General features: G+C 51.3%; 1 protein-coding gene across 4 annotated transcripts in view; it reads right to left on the bottom strand.

Annotated features, from left to right (window-relative positions):
* The window catches only part of MARK2 (microtubule affinity regulating kinase 2), a 58,014-nt gene that overhangs the window by 11,025 nt on the left and 29,755 nt on the right, over positions 1 to 17,234 (bottom strand). For all 4 annotated transcript variants that reach the window (XM_082843796.1, XM_082843797.1, XM_082843794.1 and 1 more), the window contains exons 2-7: positions 4,321 to 4,500; positions 4,027 to 4,080; positions 1,253 to 1,301; positions 875 to 940; positions 715 to 785; positions 439 to 495 (exon numbers count right to left, since the gene is read on the bottom strand). In XM_082843796.1, coding sequence (XP_082699922.1) covers positions 439 to 495; positions 715 to 785; positions 875 to 940; positions 1,253 to 1,301; positions 4,027 to 4,080; positions 4,321 to 4,500 — 477 coding nt within the window. The remainder of the gene's footprint in view (positions 1 to 438; positions 496 to 714; positions 786 to 874; positions 941 to 1,252; positions 1,302 to 4,026; positions 4,081 to 4,320; positions 4,501 to 17,234) is intronic.

Genomic DNA, 17,234 nt, shown 5'->3' with positions numbered 1-17,234 from the left:
TTAATCATGGTCACATCTGCGAGGACGTAGGGGCCAGGAAGACTCATAGGTAGTCTCACATGCTAACAGCTCAGTGAAAGAGATGAGTGTGCTGCACATCTGCAAAGCAGCTGTGACGCAGCTGTGGAACAGTCAGCACTGTTTCCTCGGTCAGCCGCCAGGCTGCCGGCAGCCCTCCTGCCACGCCTGGCTGCACCAGAAGGTGAGGGGCTGAGAGGTGAAATGGCAGAGACCCTCTCCTCGCTAGCTGGAATGGGATCCTAAGTCCAGTCATAAGGCTTATGTCAGAAGCAGCCCTAGGGGCTTCCTCATCATCTCCAAAAAATTAAAGGCTGGTGTTTCCTTGAACACTCAGGGTGTAATGGTTATGTCACAGTTAACAGAGGGTGAATGACCCAGCCCTGACTCAAAGACACTGGAGATGAGAGCACGCCTTACCTTTAAGTCTCTATGAACAATAAACTTCTGGTGACAGTACTGCACAGCAGACACTATCTGAAAGGAAGGAAGAGGGGTCAGCTCAGGGGCACCTGAAGGTGGGCTACAGGGGCTGGTGGAGCTGTGATCCTGTGACCGAGTTCGAAGCAGCCACATAGATAAGCAAAGCCCAAAGGACCCTCCAGATGCCGCTTACAGACAGGCAGCTCCTCCCTGTATGCCAAACCCCCCAAAGCAGAGGTCGGGCCCACACTCCACGGAGGGAGTCACACCCACCTGGCGGAATTTGGCTCGAGCCTCTTTTTCTTTCATCCTGCCATGAGCCACCAGGTAATCAAACACCTCTCCTGCAAGTGACAGGGGCAGGGTCTACATCAGAGCTTGCTGGGGCTGGGGAAGGTGGGGACACAGCAGGAAGAGGCAATTCCATACCTACCTCCACTAGCGTACTCCATGACAAGGTAGAGAGTTTTCTCAGTCTCGATCACTTCAAATAACTTAACTACAAGAGAAAAGGCCAAGCTATGAGTCAGAGAAGCAGCGGGGGCCACACATCGAGCCCCAACACGTACAGGGGCATCCTAGGAATCAAAGTTTCCTCCTCTCCCAAAGACAGGTTCCTCTCGAGGCAGCCACACCACTAAGGACAGCCCTGTGCTCCAGAGGCAGAGCTGGACCTTGAGCTGGGTTCCCCAGAGGCATCCTTGAAGACTACAGACTCCAGAAGGCCATGTGCCTCAGGGAGAAGGGCCACATGCTGGGAAGTGGAGCCTCGCTGTGGGGGAAGAGGAAAGGAATGATGACTGGTTCTCACCTATGTTGGGATGATTCAAAACCTTCATTATTCTTACTTCACGGAACAGCTGGAAAATAAAATACCAGGGGTCATGCTTGCTCAGCTTGCTCCCCTCAGGTCCCCTCCACACAGAGCCACTGCTAAGATTCTTTTTCCAAAAGAGAAAACAGGCAGGGAAAAGAAACAGAGTAGTTGTCCAGATCCTCCACGCCCATCCCCAGTGGCTGAGAAGGACATGGCGGGGGAGGAGAGCAAGAAGGGTCAGTGCGAGGAAAGCTGGGCTCTCATGACTTGTACCCTCAGGGGCAGCATCTGGACGAGCCAGCTGCACCCTTGGGTGCTGTCTCCCCAAATCCAGCCCCCAAACAGCAGACGGGTTTTGGCTGCATGCCTCTGAAAGAGGGCGCGTGAGCCCACGTACATGAACGTTTAGAACCTGAGCTGCTTCTACAGTTCACTGACAAGGCAGACTCTAGCTTGGTCTGTGTGAAGAGGTAGGGGAGCTCTGAAGGGGCCCCTCTGAAGGGGCCCACCACCTTCTGACTTACAGAAGTCAGAGGGCTCTGCACTAGTGGGTACGCCTTTCTCTCCTGGGCCTCGGGGTGGTGACAGAAGAAGCCACTCCTATATATAGCTGATGCCAATTTTAATCAAATCCACCTCCACACACTCACGCTCTCTTTGTGAAACAAAATCAGGGACTCCAAACCATACATTTCCATGAAGAAAGATGACAGAAATGAACTCCATCCCCTCTGCGGGGGCCAGAGAACTGGAGGTGGGGTTTTTTGCAACTTCTAGGCCTCACCGTTTGCACAAGGAGCAGAACTAGTTGTGTTGTGTTGTGTTTTTGTTTTTAAGGAGAGGGGAGGTATGGAGACCTAATATAGGCTATATTTTATGGGGAAAAGTGAACACATCTTTCTTTTTTTTCCTTTAATGAGATCCCAGAGCTTTTGTGGAAAGGAAAGGAAAGGAAAGGAAAGGAAAGGAAAGGAAAGGAAAAGAAGAGACAGGTTTTCCAATCTTCAAGAACCTGATTCTGACCTTGGCTCCCTTTTCTTGTTAGGGCCCAGGTTTTTCTTGCTTTCTTCCCAGGCCCAATAGTTATCTTGGATGAAGAGGCAAAAAATCCTGGACGCCACCTCAGGGGCAATAGTGGGCCTGGAAAGGGCGTTCTCCTAGGAGAGCGTGGAGTTTTCTGAGCTTGTCTAGAACCCTGAAGAGGTTAGCTTCTTCAGCGTTTGTCCTTTAGGGATCATTGCTGGGATCAAATTTAAACAGAGTGATTTGGCCAGAATCAGACTGGCCTTGGCAATGGAGTGTGTTCAAAGGCTTTAAAAATGGCTGCATTTGTCTGGTGCTGCTGCTTCCAGCCAGTCAGGAAGAGGCAGGGAGAAAAAAGAGGTGGGAAGTAAGATGGCCTAGCTGACTCTGGCAGGCTAAACTGCTCCAAAGACCAAATGGCCCGCACCAAGCTGGCTTCTACTCTGTGGGGTCTGAGCCAACATGTCAAGAGTAGCCCTCTTTCCCTTTCTTCCGGAAAGCTCCCAGCAGCAGGGAAGCCCTGGTGATGACAGCCATGTTTCCTTTGAGTCAAAGAACTTTGAGGGGATCCCAGGGGTAACAAAAAATAGGAAACACCTTGGTTTTGGCTGTCAGCATGTCAGGGCACCTCAACTCACACTAATTCTGTGAGTGTCTCTCTCAGCAACAGCTCCCAACCTCCAGTCCCAAGCTTCCCAATCTCACTGTAGTTGGCTGTTAGCATCAGGTTATGCCCTCTCCTAACTCAAGTAACAATGTGCTCATGAAAAGAAAAACTCAATCTGCCACAAGATGCAAAGAACTAGGTTAATCAAGGTCAGAAAATCTGAGCCAGGGTCAGCTGGAGTATGAGGAAATCTGACTGACCTGAACAGGGACAGCTTTTTGGGAGCCTGACGGGAGATTTCTTCCTTCCCCTAACTGACGGAGCCCAGGGTGGGGGCAGAGGGCAGACAGTTTCCAGTTCTACACCAACCAGTCACTGGTAAGCCGTCCCTCCTCTGCAAATGAAAGCCTTCTTTTCTCACTCCTACATATGTGGTCTCACCTGGAGTGTTCCCCAACCAGCTAAGTAAGACCTCAGTTTTCCACTGTAAGTCAAGAAGGGAAGGAAAAGTTCAACCTCACCTAGCAAAGACTACATGCAAAGGACTCTGCAACTGTTAGTCAAAAGAAGCCTAGAAGTGAGAAGGAAAACTGGGAGGACCTGTCATTAATCTGCACGCACTGTAAGAGGCTTGAAACTGGAGTTCAGTTTCGAAAAACCCCAGCCTTCCATACCCATTCTCTGAAATGTAGCTGGCACAGAATCCAGTGGCAGGTTCTCTGCCTCCTCTTACCCCTGTACTTCTAGAGCCACTCCCCTGGATCATTCAGATCTTACAGTTAACTGCATGTGTTTCTAGTAATGGCTATATACATGTGTTTTTGCATAGGGCTGGTCACAGGCCAGAAGAAAACAAGATGCAGGACGTAGGTCAGACAGGTAGGCCAAGGGGCAGGAAAGGGGCAGAAAGACTTCTAAAAGAGCCAGTGCCTGTGGCCAGGAAGCTCAATCAGGAGGAGCCAACACAGGTGATCCAACCCAAACCCTAAAGATAGCAGAGCCACGGAAAGGGATGGTGGGAACAGTGAAACGGCCAGAGATTCTGAATTAGGGGTTCAAGAGGAGGTCCAAATGGGGTCAGCAGATCATTAACTCCTGACAGAGGTTTAGAAAGGGACAGGAGGTACTGTGTGCTTACTTTCTGAAGGCTGGAGGAATTCAGTTGAGTCTTGTCAATGATCTTCACAGCTACCTGAACAAGAGATAAAAAGCCCAAGATTACCTCTCTGACCAGGCTAAACTCAGGACTCGAATCTACTTCCTCCTTTATATTTCTGCCTCCTTTTGGCCCTATCACTCTTAGCACCCCTATCTGTTCAGATCTCATTTCTGCCTGATAAACAAAAGGCTGGCTGTGGTAGAAGTCCCACTACTACCTGCTGGGGTATCAACAGTTGGGAGATGCTGCCACGTCCCCAACCCCAAAGCTCACCTCTTTCCCAGTAAGGATGTGCCGAGCCAGCTTCACCTTGGCGAAGTTACCCTTGCCGATGGTCTTGAGGAGTCGATAGTTGCCAATATGGGGCTGCTCGTCAGCAGAAGTGGCTGAGTTGCGGCCCCGCAGCATGTTGGACTTACTGCTGGGCTTGGAGTCGAGGTGTCCCAAGGTGGGCTGCAGGGTAGAAACATGTACACCTTTGAGTATGCTGCCCTTCCGGTTCCCCATGCTACTGCCCTTAGCTCTCTGCAAAAAACGCAAGAGGCTGGGGTATGGGGGCAGACTCCAGGAGGCTGGTAGGCATGCAAAGAAAGAATCATAAGGCAGGGGGATAAAAGGAGATGGGAAGAGCGCCCACCTTCACGCCAAAAGAGCACAGCCTAAGGTCCAACGTCAACATCCTGTGGGCGCTGGAGCTTAGGACCTAAGCTGTCCCATCACTGGCTCCACTGCCTGGCAACACATCCCCTGTAACAGCCCAACAGTTCCTCCACCTCATGTGGGAGAGCGCCGTCTACCGTCCTCCCCGTCGCCTGTTCACACTTTGATAAGGCTACATCTCAAAGTCGCAGGAGCACGATCAGAATTACTGCAAAGCACTCACTGCCTCCCAACACTTTACATTTCTCTTTACCATGTATCACTTTACATTGATTTGTTGTCTATCCGGCAAGAATGGAAGCTCATGAAGACAGGCATGTATCATTTATTCACTGATACCTCCCTGCACCTAGACAGACTGGATTAGGGTAGATGCTCAATGAATACTTGTGCAATGAAAAAATGGAATGACAGGGTCTGCGCAAGGCCACCCTCTGCCCTCCTTAGATATCCCATAGCTCAAATAAGGGTGTGAGGAAGCAGAAATGACAACAACTGGCACCAACAGGTATATAAACATAACACAAAAAAGGTATGGTCCAGATGAAAACATACACCTGTATGAAGACCTGTACAGTCCTCAAAGGGCTATATGTAGAGTTCCATGTGATCCAGCAATTACACTCCTAGTTACATACCCAAGAGCAACTTGCACACCCATGTACATTCGTAGTATCACACATTCATAATAGCCAAGAAGTGGAAACAACACAAATGTCTGTCAATTGATAAGTGAAATATCCACATAGTGGAATATTCGTTGGCAATTAAAAAAAAAAAGAAGGGACTTCCCTGGTGGCGCAGTGGTTAAGAATCCGCCTGCCAATGCAGGGGACATGGGTTCCACCCCTGATCCGGGAAGATCCCACATGCCGCGGAGCGACTAAGCCCGTGCGCCACAACTACTGAGCCTGTGCTCTAGAGCCCGCGAGCCATAATTACTGAGCCCACACGCTGCAACTACCAAAGCCTGCGCGCCTAAAGCCGGAGCTCTGCAACAAGAGAAGCCACCGCAATGAGAAGCCCATACACTGCAACAAACAGTAGCCTCTGCCTACTGCAACTAGAGAAAGCCCGTGCGCAGCAACGGAGACCCAACGCAGCGCCCGCCCCCCACAAGAAAGAAAGAAAATAACTTAAAAACAAAAAAAAGAACTGACATATGCTACAACATGGATGGGCCTTGAAAGCATTATGCTAAGTGAACAAAGCTGTTCACAAAGGACCACAGGCTATATGATTACATTTATTTGAAATGTCCAGAGTAGGTAAATCCATAGAGACGAGAAAGAGACTCTAGGGCTGAGGAGGCTGAAGAGGGCGAGGGGACTTAGGGGTGACAACTAAGGGCTGCAGTAATGAAAATATTCTAATGAAATGCTGACTGTGGTGATGGATACACAGCTCTGAGGATTCAGTAAAAGCCACTAAACTGTACACTTTAACGGGTGAACAATCACACTGTTAAGCATCTGGCCTAACTCTGGTCGAGAGCACTGATTTGCCTCTTCCAGAACACCTGATGCCATTGCTCCAGCACGATGGGGATAAAGTGCTGCCAGAGCCTCATCGCAGAACCATCCAGAGCTGCCCTGAAACTTCAAGGAAACCATCTGGAGGGGAGCAGGGTGACCAGAGAAGTGTGACTCAAAATTCTTTCTTTCACGGTCCTTTTCTGGCTCTAAGTGAAGCCCTCAAAAACCACAGAGAAAAGAAATGACTTGCTACCACCCAAGGAACTGTCCAGGGTTCCTTGGCAAGAAGCATGCTTCCCCAACCTGTTGCTTTTCAGCCCTAAGGGGCTATGAATAGGAAAACACTTCCCTCTGCCCCAACTTCCAAGATAGGAAGATGGGTGAAAAGTTTCCTCGGCAACCTCTAAATCACCTCCTAAACTGTCGCTCTCCTGTTTCCTGAGGATATGAGCCAAGGCAGCAGGGTCTTGACAGTCCCCAAGTCCTCAAAGTTTTGCAATGAGAATTTAGTGTCTACCTGAGAATTTAGTGTCTACCTGAGGATTTGGGTCCTTTGTTCCCTGAAGCCAAATCTGGGAACCCTACTGCCTATCCTGAGCTCTGCTCTGCCCATCCCTCTCCACGTTTCCTGCTCTAGGGGCTGCTCTGTGTTGCCCAGCAGGACAGCATCCTCCCCACACCCAGAGGCTCAGCTGCACACAGAACTTCAAGGAACAGCAACAACCCTCCTCCTTACTGGGACAGAGAGGGTACTTAAGATTACAGATGCAGAGACAAACTGCCAGGTTCAAGCCCCGAATCTGCCGCTCACTCAACACGTGTTAACTCTATTATTATCAACAACATCCTTAAGATGGAGATGAGATTATTACAAAGCAGGAAGGAAACCATCTAAAAGATGACCGACGTGGGATGATCCCACACGTGGGTGTCAGGAGATGGTCTAGTGGGTGCCGAGGAGCTCTGTCCAACAGAACTAGGTTCCAGTCCTGGCTCCCCCACTTACTAGCATGAGTTTCCTTATCTGTAAAGTGGAGATAAAGTAGTCCCTATTTCACATTCATTAGGTGACAGAAAATATGTAAAATGCCTTATCCAATGCTCAAAAAAGAACCACCATGAATACCATTATTTTTAGTTCCTAAATACTACAAAGCCTATTTGCAAAGCCGGAAGTCTCATTGTCAACAAGACTTCTGCATCTCAGTCAAGCCCTCCTAAGGCAGCTGCAGCCTATCTGGAGGCCAAGAGATGCTAGGTATTGGCCCTCCCGGCGGGGCAGAGGTCCCGGCTGAGCATCAGCCACCTGGCCTGCACCAGCACCTTCAGCCTTCACAGGAGGGGACTCGACAGGGCGGCTGTGAAGGGCTGATTCCAAGCTAAGTATCCAGGACAGTCAAAGAGAAGGTTCTGCTTGTCTGGGACCCAGAGAAGCACAGAACACTGGTGCGTGCTCTTTGATCCCCTGCTCTAAAAGTCACACACTCCCATTTCAGGACCGAACTACCCAACTCTCAGGACTCAAAAGACACAGTCCTTCTCTTACCCCCTTCTGCCTCTTCTACATTGTGAGATATTTCCCACAGCAGGGATGTGGGACAGGGTGAGGAAGCAGAGAAAGGAGAAAGTCTCTAGTAGGAAATGTGCCTTGGACCAAGGCCCCATGAGAGGCAGCTTCTTTGAAGGCTGAAGAGGAGGTAGGGGTGTGGGTGGCTATCATGGAGAGAGAGTCCCATCCCTGGTTCTCGACTAGGCCCATGTAACCTGGACCCAGATCTCACCAACAGGGTGGGGGGCTGAAGACTAGCTGCCCTTCTGGGCCAACTAAGCAGAATCTAGCTAGAGCCATGCTCTGCCCCCCACCTCCATCCTCCTTGCACACAGTAAGACATGGAACACCAGACATCCTCAAAGCTCTGGCTGACATCACACCATAGGCAGGCCCCAAAGGTCTGAGGCCAGTCTGTTGAAAGCAGACACCACGGTTGTCAGGCAGCTTTCAGAAAGAACAAGGGGTCACCCTGTGAGGCAGTATTTGGAACCAAATGGCAGAACACGCAGGTTACTAAGCAGGCCTGATTCAGAATTAGGGCCTAAACAGCTCTGAGGTCCTCAATCGAGAGGAGAGAAGGCAGGACATGAGGATGAAAAAAAATGTCTTATATCCAATGGGCCCTTCAACCTGGATCTCAGAACTCAGCCTAGGCATGTTGCCACGTTTGCCCGGAAGACAGCCTCCACCCCGAGAGGCCCGGCGCTGACTCAGGTAGGCAGGGCCCCTTCCCTAATGCTGGAGGCCCTGACCAACAGTTCTCCCCTAGAAAAGCTCACGCTTTGGGGCTCTGCACTCAGGTTTGGCCTCGAGTGTCCTGAGACTTCCCTGGGGCCGGGAGGGGGCCAAGCTGGGAAGGGGGATAGGCAGGTACTCCCTGGCCAGAGGCAGAGTGAGCCTGGGCACTGTGGAATGGAGGAAAAGTGTCCCTTGGGCACCGGCCCTGGGCGGCCGCCCCAGACCCGTCTCCCCTCCTTTGGCGCTCGTGCGCCCTCCCTGGGCCTCTGCCTGTCGCCAGCCCGTCCCCTTCCCTCTGGCTGGGCCTGCTCACTCGGCCTAAGGGGAGAGGCTTCTCTGGGCATTTGCCGCCTCTCCCTTTCCCAGCCAATGCCTCTTCCCAGGAGGAGCACTTCCCTGTGCTAGTTGCTGCCTGGCTCCATTTAGCAACCCTTCAAAGATCCTGTGTTTGGGGTGAGACGGATGAAAGAGGAGGGGGCAATTCCACAGCAAAAAAAAAAAAGGGGGGGAAACATACCCGGCTGGAGAAAGGGACAAGGACTACCAGCGACTTCCATTCAGCAGAGCCCACAGCAGGATCTGTCAGGCAGTGAGGGCAAAGTACAGAGGCCGGGAAGAGCCAGGCCCAGGGCGGGGGCTCCTGGCTCCGTCAGCCACCCTTACTCAGCTGAAGCAGGCGACTCCTTCCACCACCTCGTCAGTGAAAAGCAGCGAAGCAGCCAGGCCAAGCGGCTCCTGCCTGGGAACCTGGACTGTGTCGCAACCGAAACCACCACTAGCAGAGAGAGCCCAGGCTTGGCAAGGAGAGCAACGGGGACAAAGCCCTGCGGCTTCTTGTGGGCCAGGGTCTGGTAGCCAGAAGATGCATGCAGTCCTCGGACACTACCCAGGAGCAAGGTGGGAGGAAAGGGGCAGGAGGCTAACGGGAAGGAAGGGAGACAGAGAGAGTAAGAGGCGGGTTTAGATCAACTTCCTTCTCCCTTCCCCTCCCCCTCTCCGGAAGTGGGCTGCCCCACCCTCCCCAAGGTGCTTTGCTGGGTAACAGCTGGGAGAGGGTGAGGAGGAGACTTACGCCAGCCCAGGTTGTCATAAAGCCATTATCTCACCTGCAGCAGGTGGGACCTGGGTAGGGGCTCAAATCTGAGGGAGGAGTATGTGTGAATCAGACGTGCTGACCCAGAGAGCGCCAGCAAACCACCCGTGGGGCGGGGTGGGAGCAGAAACTAGCCATCCAACAGTGGCACGTGGACCTCCTACTTCACAAAAAGCAGTGTTTGACCTTAGAAAAATGCACATTCCACTTATACAGATAGTATTCTGGACATAATATCAGGAGATTCAGGAACCCTGTGAAGCCCCTTAGGTCCATGGCTTCTAGACTGAGAATCTTTGTCACTGATAGAGAATGAGATGCTTAATCCTAAATTTTGCCCAAAGGCTGGGAACAAACCAAATGCTTCTCTAAATCCCTTCCAGCCCTGATTCTGGGAGTCTATCTCCAGGTTCCCACCCACCTCCAAGTCTCCATCACCCCCCCCACCCCACCCCAATACTGCTTTCTTTGAGAACTCTTGAGGGCCTGGGGGCAGCAGGGGAAGCCATTCCTCACACCTGCCTCCAGCCAAGCCCCTGCTGTCCAGGCATCTGCTGTCCTTGTGGCAAACTGGAGCCCTCCCCGTTTGTGTTCTGGTCTCGGCCTTTCTTCTGGCCGCCACATCAACTTCACATTCGTTCCACTACTCGAGGCTAGGGTCTTTCCCACTAGGCAACTCTTTAAAGATCTCATGCTGGGAAGCCATAAACCCCTCTAGGGAAGGGCAAAGCCTCCCACTGACCTCACAGCACCTGAGCACAGACACCTGGGAGACCGTGCTACTCAGTGTTCACCTTATGTATGAACCCTGGTCAACAGAGTCGGCATTTCTGGTACTACCATCTGCTGGCACGTACTTCCCACACCGTTCTCCACACCGTAAACCTACAGGATAGGGAGCATCTTCATTTTACAGATGAGAAATTTAAGCACAGAAGTTAACAGACTTGCCCAAGGTCAGCCTCCCAGTGCAGAGCTGGGACTGGAGCCCAGGGCTTTCGCGCCCACTCCAGCACTCTGCTGTTCCTCACGGTCCCCTTCACCAGCTCCTCTTCAATGCTTCTGAAGCCTAATCTGCTCTTATTTCTCCCAGAAGAATGAGTCCCTTGCTCTTCCTCCACAGATTAGGAAGAGGGGAAAGATGTGAAGATTCCGGAAAGGTGCCTGGGACAGCAGGAAGGCCAACATCCGGGTTAAGGCCAGTGGGGGGCAGGGGCTGTTTTAAAGGCCTACCCAGGTGGTCCCACAGCACCCCCTGCTCTCACTCCTTCCCAAAGTGGGCCCTCATCTCAGTGGAAGAGGTCAGGCTTTATTCTGGACCCTGGGCTCAGGCTTGCCCCTCCACTCAGATGCCAGAGCAGGATCGAATGGCTTCATTTTCCAGTCTCCAGGATTTTGCAATGTGACCGAAGGATTGTTTCCTCAATCTTATTTGTTGGGGGGCAGTAAGGGGCTCTGTAAACTGAGGAAGTACCAAGCAGTGACCTCAGAGAGGCCGGGGAGAGACAGGATGGGACTGAGCTGAAACGTCACATGGCAAATCACTAGTTCTTTAACCCTTCCTCCTCCATTGCATCCAGGAGTCTTCTTTGCATCCTTTGATCCTGAGCAACTGTCTCTCTCAACTGCCAAGAGTCAATACACCAGCAGAGCATTCTGGGTAGCAGAGCTCTGGTAAAGCTTGGTAAGCAGTGACCAGCGGAGAGTCTGGATGTACACCCCCAGCCCCAGAAGGAACCGTGATGCCTCCACCTGGGGAACCCCCACCATCCCTTAATACTCCGTCCCAGAGCGGAGGTGGGCTTGTGTAAAACTGCCAAAGGGCCGCTCCCTTTTTCCAACCAGGGTAGGTGCCTCCCTGACAAAGGAGGCCAGCACAGCCTGTGGCTGAAGCAAAGCCCAAAGCAAGGTGGTTCGCTGCCCTCCAGCTCTCTAAGCTGCAAGTCTCACCCCAAGGCTGGGAGACCAAAACTGCAGCCTGGGCCATGCAGGGAGCCCATGCGCCTCAAAGCTGCCACAGCAGAGCCGGTGCCTGCCTGGGAAGTCCGGCAGGCGAGAACTGACCTGGAGTGAGATCCGAGCTGAGCCACCTACAGCCCCTTCATGCATGGAAGCTGTGGTGCAAGGAGCACCCCTCAAATCTCCTGTCTTCTGAGCCACCTGAAATGCTGGGGTCCTCTTCAAAAATGGTGGATTCTACTGAGCAACCACGGCCTCAGAAGCTTCCACACTTTATCCCTGAGAATCTGCTCACTGGGGCCTGGTCTCTATCTCAGTCCCCAATTACTGTTGCCCTGTTCAGCAAACCTTCATTGAGCACCCACCTCTGGAGCCTGTTGCAAAGTACAGAGAGATCTGGTTCCTGCCTTCTAGAGACTGAGAGGAGGGGAACCATACACGTCTCGACTCACGATGGTATCTCTGCTTACTTGTTAGGCAGGCAGGATAGCACAGCAGAGCTCTGGAGGCAGCCGGAGGCAGTGGGGGCCCTGCCTTCGCTCCTTACCAGCTCACCGAACACCACCAGCAAGATCACTTGGCACCTCTAGGTCTCAGTTTCCTCACCTGGGACATGAGGACACTAGCTGTTCCCACTTCACAGGATTAGTGTGAAGATGAAATGAGAAAATCCACGCCAGCGCTGACCACGGTCACTGGTGCGCAGTAAGGTCTCGACCATGTTTTCTAAGATCTCTCTTCACTTTCAGGCAGGGACCTTTGTCTCCCATCTACAGGGGTTCTCTGAGCCCCGAGAAGAGCTATAATCTCTAAGAACTTGACTACAAGTACCAGTGTAGCAAAGCTGGTATTCCTTCTAGAATGAGGAAAGTCCAATTTCTACCATGGCTGGGCTGTCAGACAAAAAGGACCCTCCTTCCTAACACCACTCCTGCCAAGAGAAGTGGGTGACTGAGAAGGCAGCCACGCCTCTGCCCTCTGAGCAGCCCAGGGTGGGAGGAAGGTGTGCCCACTCTTCCCTTCCTCATCATTTCCTTAACTCCTTCCTCTCAGAAAAGGTCCAAGAAACGGCCAACATACCAGTACCACATGGTGCCAAGGGCTGGGGGAAGCTCACATTGCCAGCCTCGCACTCCATTCGGCTCCTCCCTACCAGTGGGTTACCGTAACCATGGAGACCAACAAGTTCCTCCATATCACAGGAGAGCCTGCCTGCCAGCAGCCCAGGGCTCTGGGGGAGGCAGAAGGCAGCCTGCAGCAGGAAGGTCTGGCTCGCTTTACAGAGGACTGTGGGGAGCTGATGGGAGACTAACCAGTGAAGCTGAGGTGCCTGGGCCTCCCTCCAACTTCCTTTTCTTTGCCCAGTAGTTTGTTTTTAGCACATTCATTGTCTGGCTGTATGTGGTGTGGTAGTGAAGGGTGTCACTCTGGAGTCAGACAGACCCGCGGTGGGACCCCAGCTCCACCACTCTGGCTGCTGCGTAGGGAATGGACTGGAACTGTGGTATGAAGAGCTACACAGATCCACACACACTAAAAGGCTCCAGATCTCATATAATACCTTCTTTTAAGTGATCCAGGTAAGTAAACCCTCTTATCCCTTGTTTATCCCAAATCCCTTTGTTCAAATAGTTATCCAGACACCTTCTTAGCTGAGAGTGATCTCTCCCTTCTCTGACTCTCACAGCATCCTATCTGTATCCATTCAGCTCTTCTGACTTTGTGCCTCTATGCCTTCACCCCCTCTTTGAGCTCTGAGAAGTCAGAGGTCACCGTTGTATGCCCTTAGTGCCTAACAGTGCCCCACGTTATAATACTCATGGAATATATACAGAATAAAAGTGGTACAACTTTTTGATCCCTAAAGTTGCTCCCCTCCTCCCCCAAGGAGATAAGCAAGGGCAGAGGAAGGAAGATCAAAACCTCTGGCCAGAAGACCTCTTTCCCCTCTTTCAGGGCATTTACTGCCCTTTGAAGTTGGTTGGTTACTGTCTGTCCTTCCCACTAGACTACACCATAAAGGGAAGGCCCCCGGTCCGTCTGATTCATGGCTCACAACAATGTCTATAACACAGAGCGGAAGTATTCAGTAAGGTAATGAATGAATAAACGTGAACGAATGAATAAATAAGAAAACATGTTGGGGCATCTTCGTGACAGTCTCTGGGATACATGCCAATAACCCATATCAGTGTACTCCGCACACAACATCCAAGTGGGCAGTGGGTCATGAGATCCTCTCTCCCAAAAATGGATGACATCCATGGAGCGTCAGTTCTACTAACAAGCTTTCTCTCAGGTGGGACAAGCCCCTTGGAACTCTCATCTGTCACAAAGCTTGAGGCAAAGGTGGTCACCTAGGAGAACTGGAGGCAGGCTCAGAATACAGGCACAGCTGAGGACCAGCAGCCCCCACCCCCATCCCTGGCTCCCCTCAATCAAGCTTAAGCCCTCCTTTCATCACAGAGGGGGATCCCTCTCCTCGAACTTCCTGCTGCCCAACAACCACCAGGCCCTCCCACTTCAGACAGTTCTCTCTGCCTCTCCACATTCAATCCCTCCACTGCTTTGCTACCAAAACCACTGTGTCTTGCTGTGACAATGCAATGCAGCTTGAGCCATTCTAAGAGCTACTGATTTGGGGAAGTGACAGTGACTTTAGGAGACATTTACTTACTGTTTGCCACACCGAGAGCTGCTTTAATATTTCCTCTTTGAACCAATGTACTGATTGCAAGGCCCTGTCAACCCTAGAGAGCCAAAAAATTCACCCATATACACCTGCCTTCTGTCCAATGCACAAACAGCGTTCCCACCCAGCCGCCACCCTCCCCAAACTGCCTCCTGTTACAGAAAAGCAGAGGGACTAAAAACGGCAGCTGGGGAGCTCAGGTGACTCACCCAGCATAATCACCTCCTCCCAGAATCTCCAATCTTCTCCTGGGGTTTTTGCCAACACAAAATAAAAAAGAAGCACGAGATCTAAAACAACAACAACAACAAAAAACCCCTCTCTCAGCATTTATGCAACAGCCTTTCTACCTGGGTGCAGATTTAACCCTTTGTCTCTGCCCCTTCCAATGCGGTTTCCTTAAAATGTTTTTATGCTGAGGCCGGGAAACAGGCCTTCCGGGTCTTATCTGGTTCCAGCTCTACACTGGAAGGTGCTGAGTAAGACATGTGCCTCTTTCCACTGCATCTTCCTCTGGAAGTGGAAAAACTACTACCTTCCTACTCCTCCAGTTTCAAAGAGGGAGTTGAAGAAGGAACAGGAAATATCGGAAAAAAGATTGGGACAAGTTTGCTGCCCCAGAAGTCACCATGGTCGGAGATCAGAGCTCCAGCAGGACAAGAAGTAATAGAAACCACCTAAGGCTGACACCACCACTCTCAGAACCTGTCTCCACCTGGCTGGGCTGCAATGTGGCTCTTCCACTTACGTGACCACTAAAACTCCAACTGGCTGCTCTTTCCATGAGCAAACCCCCATCGCGCTGTTCCTCCTCACAGGGAGAGGTGCTATCTTCCTCCTACAACAGATCATTGAAAACCCAAGCAGGTGAGGACACATGAGCTGTGGAACGAGGGACGCCCCTGTTTCCGGTGCTACCTGACAATGGGTCGAATCAGTCAAAATTGTTCCCAGAACAATCACAGGAGCTGCACATAGCTCTCTAGCAAACTTTCTGGGTAGGAAGTGGTGTGTGCGTGTTTATCTTTGGCATTTGGCATCTAGAAAGACAACTTTTGTGATAGCTGGTGCTATGACTACAAAGTAATGAGAATGCTCCCACAAGGCACATGCAAATCTGCTGCAGCACATTAGTCAAGAAACCCCCAACTTGGGACTTCCCTGGTGGTCCAGTGGTAAAGAATCTACCTTACAATGCAGGGGACACAGGTTCGATCCCTGGTCAGGGAACTAAGATCCCACATGCCATGGGGCAACTAAGCCCGCAGCACCACAACTACTGAGGTCGCACACTTCAACTAGACAGCCTGCGTGCTGCAAACTACAGAGCTCACGCGCTCTGGAACCCGTGCACCACAACTACAGAGCCCAGGCGCCCTGGAGCCCATCCACCACAACTAGAGAGAAGCCTGTGCACCGCAAGGAAGAGCCCGCAGTCTGCAACAGAAGATCCAGCATGCCTCAACAAAGATCCCATGAGCCGCAACTAAGACCCAATGCAGCCAAAAATAAATAAATAAATACATTAAAAATCTTAAAAAAAAACAGGCAAAAGACTAAAAAAAGAAATCCCCAACTTACCAAAAGTTCTGTTCTATTTTTCCATAGAAGCATGTTACAAATGATGGCTGCATTCTCAGGCCAGCCCACCCCATCAGGGCCCACCACTGTATCTGAAGTAGTGTATTAACCATACTTAACACTTAAACCAGAGTTCAGAATAGGAAAATGAATTCAGTGTTCCAACATGGGACCTAGGAACGTATCTTTGCTCTCCAAGGAGCGTGGGCCGTAGAAACTGGGGTTTCTTAACCTTCAAACTCTGGGTGAGGGCTTGACATAAAAGGACTTGAGCACCTGGGGGTGGCTGGGTAGGAGGGAGGGTCTAAGGAGATATGAACCTAGGTGGAGATGAAGAATAAGGCTAGAGGAAAGGAATTCTGAATGGACACTGCCTTACAGGAGAGAAGGGCTAATTAAAGGAAGGCCAAGTAGAACTTCCAGAGAGAGAGAAGGCAGCCTGGGACAGTCCCCTGACATATCAGGGGAAACACTCTTTAGAACTGTCTTCCCTACTGGGTACCTCCTTTCTACCTCACTGGGCCCACCACTACCACTGCAGTCTCAACCTTGGGCCAAGGGCAGAGACTGCTGAATCCTGTTACTAAGTGGCCATGACCTGGGCAGGTGCCTTGGCTAGCTCGTCGGATAAACGGAGGAGGGCTCATTTGTCAGAAGCTGGGTGGGGAAGATTGGAAAGCACAAGTTTCTCACTGGGACTGAGAACATGGCAGCTTGACTTTAGGCCTAGGTTGCCTCTGAAGCCAAACACTGTTCGTTTTCTGGTAGCAACGACAGTTCTCCTCCCTAGCTGTTTGTGTGCATGACCTAGGAGCAGAGAATATGGTAAATGAGATTACAGCTATTTTCCATTGTAAGTGCCTTCTTAAAAAACACTTTTATAGTTAATTCATCTTCTCAGAGACAGAGTCCAAGTAAGAGAGTCTGACTGTACTGGTTTCTAAGAGAAAGGAGTGGTCCAGAAAAGGCCAGTTTAGCCCTGGCTAAGGCAACGGGGAGATGTGGGTTCAGACTTCACTGCTGGAGGTTCTGAGCTTTCTAACGTCTGTGATTTGAACACGGGAGCAGGGCCTTTGGTACAGATTAACTCATGTGCTGGTGGAAGCCCTCAGGAACTAGATCCACCAACTGGCCGGTGGTGCTGGGGAGGAGGGGGGCCACTTCAGGGCATTGTTAGATGCACTGTTTATTACACAGACTGCAGACAAGAGAATGCTGGTTGTTTTGAAGGAGGCAAGCAGCCAAGTTTCTAGCTCTCCACCTCCGAACTCACTCAGAGAGAGCAGGGAAGAAAGGATGCCTGCAAAAGGAATACAGATCCTCCCCAACAAATCCTGAAGGGCAGCTCTAATTGCCAACAGGCATGGTGGCTTAAATAAAGACCGGAAGATTGAGAGAAAAAAACCCGCCCAGGATACCTCCGGTCAGAAGAGTCTG

Source organism: Leucopleurus acutus (assembly GCF_964270905.1).
Source record: "Leucopleurus acutus genome assembly, chromosome: 8".
NCBI classification, from domain to species: domain Eukaryota; kingdom Metazoa; phylum Chordata; class Mammalia; order Artiodactyla; family Delphinidae; genus Leucopleurus; species Leucopleurus acutus.
The sequence above is the reverse complement of the archived record's forward strand: the minus strand, read 5'-3'. Positions and strand labels throughout refer to the sequence as shown.